Genomic DNA, 20,320 nt, shown 5'->3' with positions numbered 1-20,320 from the left:
GAAGGACATACCCACATCCAGACAGTTGTCTTTCTTAATAGGGTATTGTTGCACTCTTGTGGCCGGAACAACAATTGCAGCAAAAACATTGTTAAAACAGTTTCACCTGGTAAAAAAAGTTGTTTTTCCCCCATGTTAAAAACAGGAACTTAAATTATCAAGGCATGTCATTAAACACAGGAGAGCAAACCATTTTTGATCAGACTTTTTCACGATCTGTATGAGTTTTCCTTGTTTTATTTTTTGATGTCAAGATCTGTCTTTGTTTTCCTGTTTTATTTTGAAAAGTGTTAACCCGTGTTATGTCTGCTGTCTCTGTGTTTCCGTCCTGTTTGATAACCTGATAGTGTTCACGTGGTGCCCCTGTGTTTCTCTTCCCTCCCCATCTGTGTCTTGCGTGTATTTAAGTTTTGGTTTTCTTTCAGTTGTTGTCAGATTCTTGATGTTGGATGTTGAGAGAGTTTTTTTGGCCTTGTTTTGCCCAGCTCTGTTAATTCACAAACAGACAATAAAGGACTTTTCCTTCAAAGTAACTGTGGGTCCTAACTGCTTCGCTTTCAAGCCTTGACAGATTTAGAAAATGAGTTGACTTGTTACAGCAATAATTGTGGCTTATGATGAACTGTTTGACATTTTCAAATTAATGAAAAGAAATTCAATATTTTGTTTGCCCATTGCACAAAAAAAACTTGATCCATAACCACCAATGTCATGCTGTGTTTCAAAGTGGTTGTACCCTTAAGTTTTGTATCTGATGTAACCTTGCCTAAGCACTTACCTTAAAGATAGAACATTCAGAAAAGTCAAAGCATCACTATATGTATACAACTGTGACGTCTATTGGTTTGTGGACCAAGGTTTTAAAGCCATATAAACTATATTAAAACTTTATCATGCATCAAAGTCAAAACCACTTGTTTTCTTGATTTGACTTTATTTGTCCAGCATTAAAGTAGAAATACTCGAGTCATACAGATGATTGCCTCATATCATTGTAGCTGTATGTAACTGATATGGTGAACACAGATAGCAGTAGCCAAACAGTGTGATCAGATCTAAAGCAACTTTTGGACACGTGAAAATTGTGGCTGCTCCTCTGGGATAACGTCACAGCCAGACCTGACCTCAGCTGATCCTCAACATCTGATTGGCTGTTTGGAAAAGAGCTCATTAACATGCCACGCAGCACTAGAAACAAGCAGGTAACCATGGATACACTGCATTTGACCCTCATATTTCTCTTTTCTTCACTCGCCACTAGACTCTCCTTTACTGTTCCCTCTAGACCCTCCACCTCTATTTTTTTTCTTAGTGACACTCTCTTTTTCCTCCTTGTTTTACACGTATTGGCATTCTTCTCTTCAGCACGAATAGCGGCTGCTCAGATTACATTGAACCAATTCCCAGCCGGCAGTCACCAGGGCAACCGAGAGCCCCTCATCCCATGCTCATACAGTGGTGATCTGGTCAACCACACGAGTGCTGTCGTTCATTTCCACGCACTCCACCTCCTGTCTCTGGCCGTCTTCTTCAGGTCGGTTTCCCGGGGTCTTGGAGGGAGGCAGGAAAGTGAGGAGGGTCGGCAGGAATGCGAGCGTGTGAAGGGCCGAGCAGCCGGCCGTTAGGGTGAGGCAGCGGAAGAGTGTGTGTGTGAGGTTGGAGCGTACTGCCCCAACAGGCACCAGGGCGGCGCTGTAGCAGATAAGCGTCTGTAGAGAGGGCACCCCGTGTCTCTCCAGGGCCACCCTCACCCAGCGAGTCCTGCTGTCCCCTCGACCTGAGGCGAAACCGCAGAGGAGGGGGCCGCTGCAGTCCGCAGAATGTCCCAAGGCTGAGATCAGACACAACACAGACATGCAGTCCAGCTCCACACCCCATAAGGTCATGAAGCCCAGCACCCCGAACTGAACCGAGAGCAGGGTGAGGCCCAGCCACACAGAGACCAGAGGCTCCACTACAGCCAGAGAGGAGAGACCCAACAGGAAGAGCACCGCCAGCAGTGAGTGTCTGAGGGGGGAGCTGACCGCTGCAGCGTAGCGGTCCAGGTAGACGAAAGAGGGGTTAAAGATTAGGAAGCGGACGCGCGAGCTCAGCGACAAGCGCCGCAGCGTGTCCAGCAGCACTGACATCTCCTCCCGCTTGTTCTCCGTTGTCTTGGCCACCAGGAAGATTCGGGACGCCGCCACATCTGGCTCCTCGCCTTGACCACGCTCCGCAAATATGATGTCATCAGCAAAGTGGGCAAACTGAGGCTCGCGGAGAAAAGAGTGACGGAGCGTGTGGGTGAAGTTTTCCCGCGGCTGGCTGGTGGACTGGTTGTTATCTGTCAGGTAGTTCAGGTATGCTTCTAGCCAGCTGATTCGCTGGAAGCCTTTGGCATATTCCAGCAGGTCCCGTTGAACTGAGGCATTCCAGTAGGGGGCGCTTTCATAGATGTAAAATCCAATGACAGGGGAGTATGAGCTGAAGTAACGCTGCTGGGCACGGGTGTACAATACTGTTGCTGTATCCATGGCAACCAGTGCACTGGGGTCTGAACCCTGGGTCACCTGTCGATAACAAAAAAAACATTATTTACAGATTGAACAGTGCGTCATGGTTTTATACTTGTATACAAGTGTGTCTGAAAAGAACATCTTTCAAGTGCAATAAGTAGTTCCAAGCCGCATGTTCAAAATAAACAGCATATAAAAACTCCAAAACTTAGTGCATACAATCTTAATTCATTAATCATGTAGAGTATATTAATTATATATTTGTATACATTTATATATATATTGTGTATTGTGCTTTAACTATATCTCTCTCTTCTTGTGATGATGTATTTACTAGGTGTTTTATTACTCATGTGTAATGCCTGTCAGTGTAGTCAGTAGGTCAGAATATGCAAAACTAAACTACTGAAACTCTAAGAGATTAAACTATTTAATTTGTTAAATGTTTTTAAATGCATTGCACCTTTAAAGACCATCAGAATAAACAGTTAGCTGTATGATGTAAGTCAGTGTCATTTCAAACGATAAATATATTAAGCTATGGTAAATATCAATACATTGTAGTGACACTATGATATATATGTACCAATACTTTTTTAACTCTGGGAGCTACACATCATGATCAGTCAAGTGGTGAGTAAGTGTGTACGTTACATACATTTACTTAAGTGAATTGGTGTTCAGGTCAGTTTAAATGTATAGACAGACAATTTATATTCTGAATGGCACTGTACCAATGTTGGTAGTAAATAATATTGAGCAGTGCAATGAGAAACACTGCTCTGTCTAAATGAAGTGGAAGATGTGCTTTGCAATCTAGTAGTATAAAACTGTAAAAATAAAGTGTTGCCTCACCTGCAGGAAGCCCATCAATCCAAAGGAGATGTACACCAGATACAGCAGAACCACAAAGGGTTTGACATAGGTGTTAGTGATCCAGTCTCCATAGCAACGCCTCACACATCCCAGCAAAAGGTGAGAGTCCTGAGGATTAGGGTCCATGTGAGCTGTGGAATGTGTGTGTGGATGTGTGAGTGTGGAGTTAGCCACATGACCGAGCCCATGCGTGGCAGGGTTGTTTGCTGTATGTGGGTGTGTGTGTGTGTGAGTTAGGTTAGAGTTTGGTGTGTGAGAGTGACTGTTGCCGACCCCGATTGGTGGGTTGGTGGTCTGGGCCTCATCCTGGTAGCGAGTGTACATAAGACACCTGTACCAGGCCGGCTTAGAGTCCAGGCGCTCCGGTTTGGGGACTCGCCGGCAGAAGCAGCCATGTCTGTACCCGGTCTCTAAGTACCCAGTGAACACCAGACAGGAACTGTAGAAGGACAGCATGTAAATGTAGCTGATGGTGACAGCCAACATGGCGGTGCGGCAAAATAGCCGGACGGCCTCCATGTTGGTCAGCGGCGAGGCAGCCAGACCCAGGGTCATCAGGTGGAGCATGGTGGAGCCGGAGAAACGCAGCATGACGTCCTCAAACACACTCGCCACCCGCTCCTTCACATGCTGGTCCTCCCGAGTTCGCCTCCATGACGACAGCATCTCGAAAGAGCCGAAGAGGCCATGACCTGAGGGGAACCAAACAGTTGAAATTCACAGATTTAAGATGGTATTATTTTGGTTTTGCAGCCCATGATTTTACTGGTGGATAAGTCTCCAAACATAAGAAAAGCTCATCTCAAATCAACACTTTTCCTTTCCCCAGAATGCTGTGATTGCCCCCCACTTTTCTTAAATTCATTCCTTAAGGAAGCATGTTGCAGGTTGCACAAGGAAGGGAAAAAGCTGCCTGCTTTTAAATGGTCCCCTCTGCATTATTTCACACATCAATTCAGTTTGAAATAGAAATGTGAAACGACAGTTGTAAGACACAATGATGGAAGTTCAATTTTCTTTGGATTAAACAATACTAGTTACTGCTGCAGGACACGTGAATATCACTTCCTACTAATAAAGGGGATAAAACAAATTGAACAACGTTTTTAATATTCTGAGAGTAGTTCAAGTTATTAGTAATAATCTAGCAGCACAACAAACAACAGAATTTCTTTAATTAATAGATGTATGGCTTTAAATAGAGTTATATCGTATAAGATTACATATGTTTAATATGTGCACCAACTCCATTTGCATGTCCAGTCTCATTGGCATTCACGTACATGTTTATATACATGCAGCAGATGTTTTTTTATGGTTTTCTCTACTGTGGTTGCCATGACATCCATTCGTCATCATTGACAGCCCCCCCCCCCCTTTCTCTCTTCAGTGACCTTACCATGGCGAAACACTTAACACCTTAGCAGAGGCGTAACGTACCGACACTTCAGGCGTGGGTGCATCTGAGAAACTATGCTGATCTGTGAATGTGTGTGTGTTTTGTATGTGTGTGTGTTAGAAGGAGAGGGAATTAAACAGTGAATGACAGTGGAAGAGGTGAGCAGGTTAATGTTGCAGAGAGAACAGATGTGCAAAACGAGAGTCTGGGGACGGCACTTGCCCAAGGATTCTGACATTTAACAGAGCTTGAGACAGGCCAACAGACACACATTATGGTACTAATACATGAGGAAATACAATCAGGGTGTGTCTTTTTGCCAGAACCCTTTCAGACCCTGGATATTACTGTTGAGTCATAAAATGGATTAAGCATTTCACACATGCAGTCTTCCAGACATAACAATAGCCTGGGTATAGTTTGTATTTGTTTTTTTCAGTACCTCACTGCAAAATATAAACATTTTTTTCTGATAAATAACCTGCTTATAAAATAAAATTATGCATTTGAGAAGTTCAGCCTACTTTAAAAAATAAAATAGGCTGAACTTCTCAAATGCATAATAGGTACCTTTAAAGCCAATAAAGGAACTTGATAAACAAAGTACACACTAAAAAATGAGAAGAATATCATAAAAAATGACTTGATAACAAATGATCTTTTGTCCATGTTGATATTGGACGATTGTACTATCACTATATTGACTTGAAACGTCTGACACATTTTGCAGATCACTACCAAACAAAAACTTGAAAATGAACCATGGTAAAATAAATGTACCGTAAATGTATTATATCATTTATATTTATATAACTATATATATTTAATAATCTACATAATCAATTCACCCCCCTTTGTACACAAACACATGAGATAAATCAACACATCAGTTTGTTTTTGTGCAAGCTTTGCAAGCAAATTAGCTCCTGTGTGAAAACATTACTTGGTCTCTGAAAGAGAAAAATGCAAAATGTTGTACACAGTATTTCTCCCCTCTTTCTCTACTGTGTAATCACATCCTTCTTTCTCTCCTCACACTTCCTCCCACCTTTTTCTGTCTACTGCCTACATGATTCGGAATAATCCTCCTGACTTCCTTCTAACCACAGTTTAACTTCATTTCCAGCTAAGAGAATCCTTATCTGAAGCCCCAGTTGGAGTGATATTTCATGGAGCCTCCTCTTTGTGTCTATTCCCCTGTCTCTTCTGTGCTCGCTTTGGTTATTTTAAGCCTAACAGCAGCCTTTCCTCCTCCACATTACAGAGTAATTATGGTATGGACTACATGTGTGTGGTAGTGGTTACGTACAGCACATCCTACAATATTTAGAATGCATGCACTCAAGATGGAGTGCAAGTATGCCTTCACCAGATGGAATGCAGTGTGTTCAGCAGGGGGTCCTGCTCCTAGTTTGTTGAATTCTTAATTTGGGCGCCCTGGAAGCTTACCCTTAATTGCAAGTCATCTCCTTTCTCTTTCATCATTTCCTTTTTTATCTTGGACAGCAATATCTAATAGGGCAAAAAAGCACTCAAATTAAATGAAAAAATGTAATATATATATTTGCTGCATTTGCATTATATCCCTTTCGTTCATTTTATCACCGTCAAAAGTAAATCAGTAACTTTACTTGTTACCAGATGGACAGCTGGTGTTGTTGGTGTTAGTCTGTTTCTGTCACCATGTCAAAATGTGGTCCTTGAGACACACATTGAAGCTTAACTATCACACAGAATGTTTTGAGATCAAATTAAGGCAGAATTTTAAAATGGGCGTGGTCTGAGCAAGGGCAATGGAAATGGGGGGTATATGGACTCTGGCCAAATTTAGCATGGGTGATCTCTTTTGATCGACTATCTCGATATCGATATTGCGACAATATTGTTGCTTTCACAAGTGTAAGTACATCAGGTGGTTTTAGTAACACTTACGTATAAAATCAACCTTCTCATTGAAGTATTGTATGTCCTATAATGAAATGAAAATCGGGATTTGCAATAACTGGATGCGCTGTGACATGGTCACTGTCATAATGTCTAGTCCGCAATATTTTTATGAATGATTCATTTTCAGTACAAAGTCTGCTTGCTGCATTCACTGTATTGGACACACTAATAGTGATGAGTTGATAGATCCAAATTAAATATGTCATTGATTTATAAAATTCAGTGTTTCTGCTATAATTTATATTTATTGAGTCACACTTGGCTGCTGTTTTAGTGCCACAGAGATCACTGGCCTAATTTTACAGTAACTTACATAAAACAAATACAAATAAAGAGGACACTGTTAACGGATTTGTTATTGGCAGAGAATCTGACACTTATCTGAATTTGTAGCGGTATATATAAAGTTTGATTTGTGCATCCCTACCTCGGTCAAGCATTCTGCGACATGTCTCATGTATTTACCTCCTCACATCAAGTCTGCAATACTGCTATACAGTTTATGGTTCATAAGATGTGACATCCAAAACTGGAAATCGGCATATTGCTGCAGATTGCTGGTTAAGGGGTTTTCAGACACTCTAAGCATACCGACCTATTAAAAATGCCCTTTTATTCAAATAATCTATAACTAATATGGGAATTATTCATGAAAATGTTTTACTGGTTCCAGCACTGTACTTGTTACAGACTTCCAGAACCCTAACATACTTTTTCAGAACCTTTCAGACCCTTTTGATTATGTTTGTAAACCCAGTCTGAAAATGCATTGTTACTGCCAAGTCTAGTTCATGCCCTGCCACTTGTCAGTCATTTTGACAATCTGTCTCCTTCAAAATGGCATTCAGCCCGAGGCTGGCATCTGCAGATCCCATAAGAGGAACTGCAGAAGCAGACAAAAGTCTGATATATTAAAGCAGAGGCAGTGTTCATCATGGCTCCCATCTTCCCTCCATTGTTTTAAAGTTTTTTTTGTGTATATCGGAAACAATCTGAACAGAAAGATTATTTACAGACAAATGGAGGATGGAAACATGGACAAACAGAATAATAATAACTTGAAAAGTCACCTACATGTGTTATTTAACCGTAAAAAAAGTGTTAGTTTTAAACCTACCAAGCATGACGAAAGGGATGCCTAGGTACGTAGAGTTGTAGGTCGTCCCGGTCAGGTTGAGTATCCCAGCAGCAGTGAGGCCTGATAGAGTGATTGACAACAGAGCAAGCAGTCCCAACCAGGGTTTGGACCTCACACAGTCCCTCATAGTGCAGCAGAGCATGGCAAGCACACCACACGCCCCCAAGCTAGCCAACAGGGGGCGGTGTGCCAGCACCGAGGAGAACTGGAAGTCTGTCCTCAGAGAAGAGGAAGTAGAAGGGTGCAGCCCCAGTTTAGGGTGTAACGCTGCAAAATGCTGTAACTCGGCACAGAAGGCATTTTCCCATTGGCTGGCCACCCGGTCCATTAGGCCGCCACGGGCTTGGAGGTAGTAGGTGAGCTGCAACGCCCTTGCAGAACGTACACCTTCTCCCTTGGCTCCAGTCCCCTGACCACGCACCCCCCCATTGGGACCCCAGCCCTGCACTCCACCCAGCTGGTGGCCAATGTATGCCTGCCTTCCGTCTGCAAGCTGCGTGATCGGGTACCGCAGTATTGGGATGGTGCTGTTAGAGATGCGAGCTGATTGGATCTCTTCCATAGCACGGATGATGTCATCAATGATGCACACGTTCTTGTCGTCTGGGAGACAGAGGTAGGAGAAGGAGTAGTTGAAGCTGTTGACACCTGTGGCTGGGACCGTCACCGGCATCTGGTAGATTCGTTTGTGGAGCTTTAGGAAAAACACACACATGCATACACGAGTTAGCTCCCAGTGGCCCAATTTAGCTAGGATAGTACTGTGGCAAGAGCAAAAAAAGTTCCATCAAAGTTTTTCAGTGTGCAGCACAGCAAAACTCAGTGTGTGGCTCATTTACTTTGTGTACTTCCACTGCTGCTGTTTATTCGCATGAAAAAGAGAAAGACATGTGTGGGGGAGTGTGTGTGTGTCTCACTTGACAGAGTAACAATAGTGGTCTTAGAATCTTCCACCATTTCTAAGGCAAAAGGACAACAGTGCCAGCATCCACAGAACCGGTTACTAAGCAACAGGCCTGATGCCAGTCTCTGCCACAGAGAACATGGGCAGAGCTGTTTCCTACCTCAGAGAACTGCGTTTACTTCAGTAAGGGAGGGTGTGTGTGTGTGCGTATGTCTCTTGATAGATGCTATATTTTAAAAGTCCATTCAATAAGCTGTACTGCTGTAAAATTGACCCAATTCTTCATTTAATTTTGGTCGCCTTTTACTGCCAAATGATGCCAATCTTTCAGTTTTATTGTTAGCAATTTCCTGGAAGGACCTTAAAATTCCCGATCCAAGTGCCTTATATCACTAAATTAACTTTAAAAGCCCAATCAGTCATCTTTTGAGCATGTACAGTTTTCAGGGCTACACACATACATACTTGAATGTATAACTAAATATCAGAGGTGGGGACTCGAGTCACATGACTTGACTCGAGTCGGACTCGAGTCGCATATTTTTGGACTTGAGACTTGCTTGACTAACATTGATAAAAGACTTGACTTGACTTTGACTTGGTATTCATGACTTGAGACTTGACTTAAGCTTGAGACAGATGACTTGAAAGGACTTGACTTTTTAAAATTAAATATTTGCGTTTGTTTTTGTATTGAGATATTACATTTAGTTTTTTCGAAACGTGATTGGGTGATTATAGCGCCGTGCGCGCAAACCTGGCAACCCACTAGAAGGCAGGAGTGTCAGTTAACATGGCAGCGGCTAGCGTTACTCCACAAATAGTCAAGTTTGGATTCAAGGATTATGTTGTCGATGACGCTAATAAGAAGAGAACAGCGGTATGCAGGGTCTGCAGCATAAAGATCAGTGACACGACCACCACAACATCCAACTTTATTTATCACTACAAAAAACCCCACAGAGAAAGGTGCGTGAATGTGTTGTGTTAGCTAGAAAGCTAACGTTAAGTTTAAGCTACGTTAGACTTGGTTTCAAATCGATTAAGCATTGCAAAGAGAAGACAAAACGGTAAATTAACACTAGAACCTCCAAGGGATTCATTTGTACTAACCCCGATACTGACGGGCTGTCAGGAGAGGGAGAGAGAGAGAGAGGAAAAGAGATGCCTCGTTTATTTCCCCTGTGTTATCAGAAGTTACTGTAAACTGTTGAATAATGTAGTTCATCTACTTTTAGTAGTTTGTTTAAATCTTTTAATTATGTTGTTTTTGTTTGTAGAAGTGCATCATTCCTTGATTTATTGTAAAAATGAATCTGAACTTTTTGATCTGTTATGATGATAAACTGAAGCAATTTCAAAATTAACCCAATTAAGTGAGTTTTAAATCGTCCTACTTAGTTTATAAGGAAATTATGAAGAGGAAACAATTAAATGATTTGAAAATGATATCTATGTAGGTGCTGATGCTGTTGGCGGTTCTAGTGTTAACAGACATTTAAATTAAATATGTGTAATGGCAAATGCCATATACGATTTTCTTACCTGGAATTCTGCCTTTTTGAACAGACTTTTTGACTGAGTCCTAGCTATATTGTCTGCAGTTCTGGGGTTAATATGAATCTAATATGATTGTCATCGGTCTAAATTAGATTTCAAATGATTAACTGTGTATGTAATGAAGATCATAGTGTGGGTTGAATCCATTTTCATAACCACTGTCTTTTAACTGATTTAAATGCGGAAACTGGGCTTATTCATCAGAATTTTGTATGACTTGACTTGACTTGCTTGACCTGAGCAATGACTTGACTTGACTTGCTTGACTCTCACCACAGTGACTTGGGACTTGCTTGATACTTGTAGGTCAAGACTTGAGACTTGCTCATGACTTGCACATGTAGGACTTACTCCCACCTCTGCTAAATATATATATAAGTATTTGTGTTTATTAGCTGATCATTATTGAAATAACGCTATGTTTATTAATATACAAAACTATTTCCTAAAGTGTCTAGTGTCAATTCCTGTTAATAAGACCAGATTCTGGTCTAATAGTCATTGATGAGTGACACTAGTTACAGCAGGAAGAGAAGAAACAAAAAGTGAATGAGAAATATTAGATAATATATATTATAATAATAATAATAATAATAATAATAATAGATTACATTTGTATAGCGCCTTTCAAGGGACCCAAGGCCGCTTTACATGGTGAACAAAAAAACAAACAAACAAACAAAAGGGGCAAATAATATATATATATATTATGGAGGTAAAAGGTTAACAAATGTTTGTATATGGCAACTGTTTAGATGTGCACTTGAGGTTGATGAGGTTTGTGGTTATTTTGTTGGACCATTTATATTTTATAAAGATTTCATTCTGAGTTCTTGCTGTTGTTTAGAAAATAAAGAACTGAGAGATATATGTTACGTCTTTACTGCATAATTAAAAAGGAAAATGGTATTCATGCAGAGATGTAAAACTAAACACTTATTTTGTCTTATTTGTGTGGAAATCATTTATTAAAATAAAAGGTTCCAAGATGCTAATGGTTATAAATTCAAAACCAAGGTTCCAAACAGTATTCTACAAACCAAGGGGTGATGTCAAGGTGAATATGTCTAACCTATACAAGGCTTTTCATCCAATAATTCAATACAATAAAATCATAGAAGACGAAGAGTTTCCAATTCTCTCACTGAAGCTAGACCAGAATTCAGGGCAGTGTACTTGTACAACTTGTACTCTTGCTGCTCAAGTGAAGAACCTGTCTAGTACTGGCTATCACTGCTATTGCTGTCTCATGGAACAAGCTCTGAGCTGTTCCCACTGTCACAGGTTGTTTGATGGCATTTTGGAAAACGTAGGAACTCAATCTGAGTCGGCTATTTTATTCACCTTCTTTTATGCATCAACCTGTTCCTCTCTCACCGAAGAAATAGCCTGGCTCTGTCCAACTCCATGCACCAACGTTATATTCTAGCTTTATGTAAAATGGCTCCCAATAATAATAACAAACACAAACATTAATGGACAGATGGTATGTACAAACACCCTACACAATAGAGCTGAATGTCTCTGGGCTATTAGTCTGAAAGCTATAAATACAACTGCATAACATCATGAAATAATTTGTTTAATTACTCAAGGGGTGTCAAACTAATACTCAGAGATCCATTAAGCAATAGCAATGAAGAGATAGAGTCCTCCGAGGTCCATGTAACTCCACTTTAAATTAATATGCCCTGCTTCATAATTGTAAAGGTTTGCGGGGGTTATTTGAATGGGACTGTTGTTCTGTGTAATGACTATCAATCAGTGAGAATGAGGAGGAAGACAGCTTGCATTTGTGTTCTGTACTGCAGATACTAACCTACAGTATTTCTAAATAGATCTAAGCATTGATTATTTATTTAAAGTTGATATCTGTAGACGCATTGCAATCAGATTTGATGCATATTGCGATTTAAATGGCACAGAAGAGACATTATGAAATAGTCTACCTGTGCAGTTAATAGTTGTGTCTTGAGTTGGCATTAGCACTCGCCATTAGCAGAATCTTCCTAACCTTTGAGTCCTCAAATTACTGATTGTGAGTGGGCCTGTGTTTATGATACAAATAGTTTTTGCTGTAAATGGATCCTTCATCTGTTATTTGGTTAAACCATACACTCCAGCACCTGCACTTTGCTCTGCATCGGCCAATAGGCTCGTTAGGCAGGTAAACCTCTACAAAAACACACCTGTTACCTATCCTGCCTCCAAAATGGTGAAACAAACTTCTGATTGATATCAGGACAGCAGAATGTCTGCACCTCTCCTGTCAGACTGAAAACCAACAGGTTCATCTGCACCATTGCCATTCAATTAAACAGGCACACACACACAATTGTAATACTTTAAAGTTTAAGCTCATTTAGTGGGAATGCTGATACAGCATTCAACTATCTGTTATGCTACGCACAAAATTCTTTATTATTCCGCTGGGTTATTTTGCACCTCTTCTTCTCCCACATTCCACATCGCAGAAACTCCGTTCAAACATCAAAACGCTCAGCTCGGTCGGGAATCGATGGCTATTACTTTTCTTATTCATAACTTTCATAATTCCAGAGATACATCCCATAATTCATCACATTTTTAACATGGAAGTCAATGGAGAAACTCTTCAGACTTGAACAATCTTCATGCAACTTCAACTGCTAACTGCTCCTTCATACTTTCACTCAGAAACCTCATTCCAGCTTTAAAATGTTACACATCTTTCTGACATTATTAGTGTAACACTTTTAAATCTGATTCGTACTTTTAGAGATATTAAACATTGTTCAGACCTTGGTAAAGAGGCCTTCTTCAGATTTTAGAGTGCGTGATGTCACAGCTAGAGTGGAGGACAGATTACATTTTGCCTTCATATTTTCTTTTAAACCTGCCATAATTCCCAAACCCTACATTCCTGAGACATACTTTTTCATGAGAAACGTAGGAAAACATCTCGTAGCTTGAAAAATAAAAAAAAATTAAGCAAAATAATTAAACAAAATGCCTCTTGAGAGCATGAAGTGACAAAAACTTTCATTTTTTAAGGCCCATTGTAAATTCAGCCTCATCTTTCCCCACCACAGCAGCCGCACACCTTTAGTTAATCTGCCAAAAAGGCCACATTATTAACCCGAAAGTACACAAAAAGTACACTTCAGATGTTCAAGTTCCTTGACATGCTTCACGCTTTGAAATTTCACCGATATCTGTTACGGTTCTTCAACAAAACGTTCACATGTAAGAGGTTTATCTCTCATTTAGAACAATGAAAATGCTCTCCTCCCACTGCTCTCCTCCCACTGATGGCACATCACCATGGAAACCTTTGATCTCTGGACACGTCGTTAGCTCAAATATAAACACCTGTGTCATGGAACACGATGATGTCATAACTCCAACTGACATGCTCAGAGCAGCAGACTTCAGATAATGGTTAACACAGCTCTACATCAATTATGGGGTGTCATCATATGCCGTTTCCATGGAAACGCATCCCTCGCCATAAAACAAGATGTCGCTGTAACTCCAATGGACACGGTCCGATCGTCCCCCACACTTTGCTTGTATATCACCGGTCCATGCCTCAACAGCTCTACGCCAAATCTGAGATCTCACCATAGGCTGTTGCCATGGAAACGCATCCCTCACCATAAAACACGATGTTGTCGTGATACCTATGCAAATGGTCTAAAACAGCACCAGACTTCAGATAATGGTTAATGGTCCGGCCCTGAACAGCTCTATGTCAATTATGGGGTGTCATCATATGCCGTTTCCATGGAAACGCATCCCTCGCCATGAAACACGATGTCGCTGTAACTCCAATGGACACGGTCCGATCGTCCCCAAACTTCGCTTGTATATCACCGGTCCATGCCTCAACAGCTCTACGCCAAATCTGAGATCTCACCATAGGCTGTTGCCATGGAAACGCATCCCTCGCCATAAAACACGATGTTGTCGTGATACCTATGCAAATGGTCTAAAACAGCACCAGACTTCAGATAATGGTTAATGGTCCGGCCCTGAACAGCTCTATGTCAATTATGGGGTGTCATCATATGCCGTTTCCATGGAAACGCATCCCTCGCCATGAAACACGATGTCGCTGTAACTCCAATGGACACGGTCCGATCGTCCCCAAACTTTGCTTGTATATCACCGGTCCATGCCTCAACAGCTCTACGCCAAATCTGAGATCTCACCATAGGCTGTTGCCATGGAAACGCATCCCTCGCCATAAAACACGATGTTGTCGTGATACCTATGCAAATGGTCTAAAACAGCACCAGACTTCAGATAATGGTTAATGGTCCGGCCCTGAACAGCTCTATGTCAATTATGGGGTGTCATCATATGCCGTTTCCATGGAAACGCATCCCTCGCCATGAAACACGATGTCGCTGTAACTCCAATGGACACGGTCCGATCGTCCCCAAACTTTGCTTGTATATCACCGGTCCATGCCTCAACAGCTCTACGCCAAATCTGAGATCTCACCATAGGCTGTTGCCATGGAAACGCATCCCTCGCCATAAAACACGATGTTGTCGTGATACCTATGCAAATGGTCTAAAACAGCACCAGACTTCAGATAATGGTTAATGGTCCGGCCCTGAACAGCTCTATGTCAATTATCAGGAATGCAAACTCATCAGGTATGAAAAAGGTGACAAGGATCCGAGCCCCCCGACCCCATGGAATATCGGCTTTAAAATGAGGAATAACAGAGGATTTTAGCAGTCAGAACAACTAAAGCAGTTAATAATAACAGAAACGCCAAAGAGTCACATCTAATAGAAATGTATAAAAGCATTTATTTGAATTGTGTAGCAGTCAGTTTATAATTTTGGCAGCACTGTTGAGCATTTTGAAAATGTATTTTCATGCCTATGTGCAAGGCTTAGTCTTTCTATCTGTATAGCCAGTGGTGTAAAGTAACTAAGTTCATAAACTCAACAAGTACTATACTTGGGTACAATTTTGAGATACTTGTACTTTATTTAAGTATTTCAATGTGTTGCTACTTTGTTCTTCTACTCCACTACAGTTCAGAGGTAAATGGTGTACTTCTACTCCACTACATGTATTTAATAGCTTTAGTTACTTTACAGATGTGGATGAATGATGTGAAATATAATCAAGTGTTAAATCAGACTTTAGTTCCACCTGGAGTAAATTCACAAGCTACCCTGCAGTATACAAAGTCATTCAAACTAGCTGCACCTTTACCAGCTTTGAGAACACTTTCATGATCAATCATTATAAAACATATCATATATATTATTCTGAAATGGACCAATCTGCACAACGACTACTTTTACTGTCGCTACTTTAACTATATTTTGATGAGAATACTTTTCTACTTTTACTTGAGGAACATTTTGAATGCAGGACTTCTATTTCTACTTTTACTCAAGTACAAGACCTGAGTACTTCTACTTTTACTCAAGTACAAGACCTGAGTACTTCTACTTTTACTCAAGTACAAGACCTGAGTACTTCTACTTTTACTCAAGTAAAAGATCTGAGTACTTCTACTTTTACGAACAAGACCTGAGTACTTCTACTTTTACTCTAGTACAAGATCTGAGTGCTTCTACTTTTACTCAAGTACAAGATATATACTTATACTACCTCCGTTTATAGCCTATGAAAAAAACTATTTGAAAACGAAGGCTAAAGCTAACGTTAGCAGATAGTGACAATGTATGCTAGTTAGCTAGCTCAACGATAATATTGCGACAGGAACACTTTTCAGTGCACATCACGCTCTGCCGCTCCGACAGGGAGCTCTGATCTGAACACCTGAACGGCCCGTTCTAACAGCTGTTCACCAGCGGTCCAGTCTGTGCCACAGTGACTCCGGACCGCACAGTTAATATTAACGAACGCACCCGTAGGTAATGTAGCTGCTGAAGCTAGACCCTCATCCCGGAGCAGCAGAGCCTTATTATACATCCATGAGCAGAGCCGACAGGCAGGAAGACTCGAGCACACAGCTCGCGCTTCATTATAATATATAAAAAAAGAACACCATGCGTGTCATGATGGCACATAACAGCTCGCGGCCGCAGATTACTCCGGGTCCCAGACACCCCCATACCCCAAAAATATTTTTATTGCAAATCTACATGAATCACACAAACTACCTATTTTGGATTCAAAACGGCGAATTTCGCCGAAAGGTGACAAGTTTGCATCCCTGATTATGGGGTGTCATCATATGCCGTTTCCATGGAAACGCATCCCTCGCCATGAAACACGATGTCGCTGTAACTCCAATGGACACAGTCCGATCGTCCCCAAACTTCGCTTGTATATCACCGGTCCATGCCTCAACAGCTCTACGCCAAATCTGAGATCTCACCATAGGCTGTTTCCATGGAAACGCATCCCTCGCCAAAAAACACGATGTTGTCGTAACTGATATGAAAATGGTCAAAACACCACAAGACTTCAGATGACAGTTAATGGTCCAGCCCTCAACATGTCTCTGTGCCATTAGTGAGTTTTCCTCAAAAGCTGTTGCCATGGCAACTAGGGATGGGAATTTGAAAGCAAATGTATATTCGAATATTCAACCCCCCAAAAAACGGTTAACCGGAATGTACATATCCTATAAAAAAAAAATTGGGTAAAAAAAAAAATTCTAACATTTTTTTTTTTCAATATCTTTTGGAAATAAATAAATACATGTTCAAATAAGTATAGAAACCAAGTCGAATTTGTCAAATGTATTGAACTGGTGATCACAGTTTGACAGCTATAGGCCTACAGCTTTCATGCTGAAATGTTATTAGATACCTGTCATTGTGAATAGGTTGCTAATTTATACCCCTGTAATTATGTTGTGATGTCCTTTTTGTTTTCTGTTGTTTTTATGTGTAACCAATGTACCGCAGGTCTCCCTTGAAAAAGAGATCGTTGATCTCAATGGGATTTTTCACCTGGTTAAATAAAGGCTACAAACAATGTGCGGAGGCGAATCACAATCAGGCCAGCTGTAGAGAAGAACCTCTCAGCTAGAACGGAGGTTGCGGTATAGCAAGGTATAGTATGTATATATATAAGTTTAATTTGGCATAGTTTGCACTCTGCACCGCACTCACTAACCTGGTTGAAATATTTCCACACATTACTCCTTTTTGACGCCATGTCTGTTGTGTAGGACTCTTCTTAGAGTGTAAATAATTACCGGACTATGACTGGTCAAATATGTTGAATACCGGCAAAACTAAATCTCTCCTGTCAAAATGTCTATGTACTTTGCCGCCACACACGGTTGCCAAGCAGTGCTTATTGTTGTTTAGGCTGGCCACTCTTGTGTCGCGAGTGTTGACAGGGGGCAGGGGAGCACGCTCATGAACTGTTAGCGCCGGAACCTCGCAACGGCTGCGGAGCGCATTTGCGCCGCATTTGGGCATAAGATGAGGTTTGAGTCTGCGTGATTTGCGTGTAGGCAGGGGCAGCAGCCATATCATTAGCTAGAACTAGCTAGATCTGATGGATTTGGACATAAGCGCGAGTGAAGTACCGGACGCGAGAGAGAGAGATCAGCACCTGCAGCTCTGCCCGCTGTGAGGGACCGGTGAGCGGAGCAAAACACACCTTTAGACGTCACCTAACACATTTAGCTATGGCACTGTCGTATACATTGAATTATTCAATTTGATAATATGTAATCAACTTAGGCATCCCTCCCAAAAAAACAAAAAAACAAAAAATATTCATAAAAATATTCATAACTCATATTCGAATACCTGAATAATTATTCGAATACCTGAATAATTTCGAATATTCGATTAATCGTTCCCATCCCTAATGGCAACGCATCCCTCGCCGTAAAACACGATATTGCTATAACTCCTATGAAAATGGTCAAAAAGTGCTCAAACTTCACGTGTGCTAACAGCCGTGAAGTACGTGACAGTTTTGAAATGTCTTCAAATGCCGTTGCCGTTGCCATGGCAACACAATGCTTGCTATGAAACACGGTTTTCTCATAACTTCAGTGAAAATGAAATGAACGGCCCAAAACTTCACAGGTTTGGTAACGATGCAGCCGTCAAAACATCTAAGCGTATATGGGGTGTCATCAAATACCGTTGCCATGGCGACAGATCATTCGTCATCAAGATAGTTCAATAGTTTGCAGTTCAAATATTCTGCTGCTTTTCCAAGCTTTTTTACTTTCTTTTCTTCTCTTATCACACATTCAAGCCCCCAGTGTTCATGTATCATTTCAATCTAAATTCTTCATTCTTTCAGCATAAAGCATTCCCACTAGCAATTTCTTCAGGAATTGCATTCTCTAGTTAGACCTGATGCACAAACACTAACATGGTATGGCTTATATGAAGTGAATGTATTTGAATGTTTCTTGTTGTTCTGAATTTGCAAGTCGCCTTGGAAAAAAACATAATCTTAATGTAATGCCTCTCAAATATTAAAAGGGAGCATTTGATGTTCAAATTGTCAATCCATTATGTTAAGCACTTGTTGTTGATGGCTAATGTTTCATTCTGTGTATATATTATTTAACGTTCACTGTGTTTTGTTAATGGTGTTACTTTAATTATCCTTTCATTCAGCATTTTAAACCTGTTAGTTTGTTGTTAGTGCCTTACCTTTAATATTGTGTCCAGATGAACCGGGTCCAGCACGCTCCCCTTTCGGGTGGTGACGATCACGCGCCCGTAGCGTACGGGTGTTTGCAGGTCTGAGTAGAGCGCGTGCTTGGAGCGGTTCACGGGGAAGAGGCTGTCCACCAGGTTGCCTTCTATCTTAGCCAGACTGTGCTTGGGAGCGAGCAGACTCTCCACATCCTCTTCCACCCGGTAACGGCTGAAGCTGGCACCCAGCAGGATGGAGAGCAGCACGGGCGCTGAGGCGAAGAACACCGGGTGGCTCGCAACGAACCGGCCGAGCGCGTGGAAGGAGGTCCTCAGGCCCGCGTGCAACACCTGGCGCAGCATCCTAGCGCGCGGCCGCGGCTCCAGCCTCTCCCACCGACCGGAAAGCCCCGGAGCACTGCCGAGCATCAGGGGCTGCCGGAGGCATCGGTGGGCTCCGTCGCTCTCAGTCTGCTGGAGGAGCGGTGACGCCAGGTGGTGGCAGGATTTGTCCCCCAGAGCAGGAGGTCACCAGCTCGGGAGAATCCAACCCTCCTCCGATCACAGGGGTAACGCTTTCCCCCAAGGTTCGCTCATCCGCTAGAGTAGCGCAAAGAACAGAAAGCTACAAAATGAGCCAGCATTTCTCTGCTCTGCGGTTAGAAAGCATACTGATAGCCTACTTTACATTTAATAGCTACTGCCCTGCTGCGTTCAATGCCTTCTGCAAGCTGCATGGCTCTGTGCGCAACAGAAAAAACATCGCCGAGGCAAAGTGGTCTCATAATTACACCTGTTAAGCTCCCTCCTAAAACAGACTTAACATTCGAGTAGTTCTATTTGTCCACTCGGACAGGTTGCAGAGAAGACACACAGTAGTTGAACTAAAGTCAGACAGTACATACCTAAAGAGGGGAACGGTTGAACCGACACGGTGATGACGGAGATCATCTAAAACGCATTCAGAGAAAGATGTTATCCCGCCGGCTCTCCGTGTGTCCAGCTCCACCCTACACCAGCAACACAACCTGATGGGTGGGTCGGTATTAGTCGCAGGATAGGTGACGCGGTGTGCACGCACCGGGGATGCCGGTGGAGCGGTTTGTCAAATTAGCCTAATCTGGGTTTTTCTCTGCGGCAGAAGGCTTTCTGTCGTCCGTTTTCTCCTCTCCTCATCGCCCCAGTGGTTAGACGGAGCCCCTGTTCATCCGGCTGCTCTCCTAGCAGCTACTGCTCTCCTCGTTGGGAAGGCACGTCACTAATTACCTGCTTTCAAACCGGGGACTGTTTCCCTCTCTCTCTGCCTTTTTGTTTCCTTCGCACCGCCCTCACGACCCGCTCTGAGCCCCGTTCTGTGCCCCTCCTCTCTCCGTTCCGCTACAATGCAGAGAAACACCC

General features: G+C 42.0%; 1 protein-coding gene across 1 annotated transcript; it reads right to left on the bottom strand.

The window, feature by feature from the left end:
• Window positions 1–917: 917 nt before the first annotated feature.
• ptchd1 (patched domain containing 1) lies at window positions 918–20,099 on the bottom strand. Its single transcript, XM_034146182.1, has 5 exons — window positions 19,828–20,099; window positions 18,938–19,522; window positions 7,835–8,549; window positions 3,351–4,063; window positions 918–2,549 (listed from the first exon to the last, which is right to left on the bottom strand). Exons 2-5 carry the CDS (start codon window positions 19,349–19,351, stop codon window positions 1,449–1,451), a joined length of 2,943 nt encoding a protein of 980 aa, XP_034002073.1. The 5' UTR covers window positions 19,352–19,522; window positions 19,828–20,099; the 3' UTR covers window positions 918–1,448.
• Between the last annotated feature and the right edge of the window lie 221 nt (window positions 20,100–20,320).

The sequence above is a fragment of the Trematomus bernacchii genome, unplaced genomic scaffold (assembly GCF_902827165.1).
Source record: "Trematomus bernacchii unplaced genomic scaffold, fTreBer1.1, whole genome shotgun sequence".
Taxonomy (NCBI): domain Eukaryota; kingdom Metazoa; phylum Chordata; class Actinopteri; order Perciformes; family Nototheniidae; genus Trematomus; species Trematomus bernacchii.
This window is presented reverse-complemented; position numbering and strand designations above follow the sequence as displayed.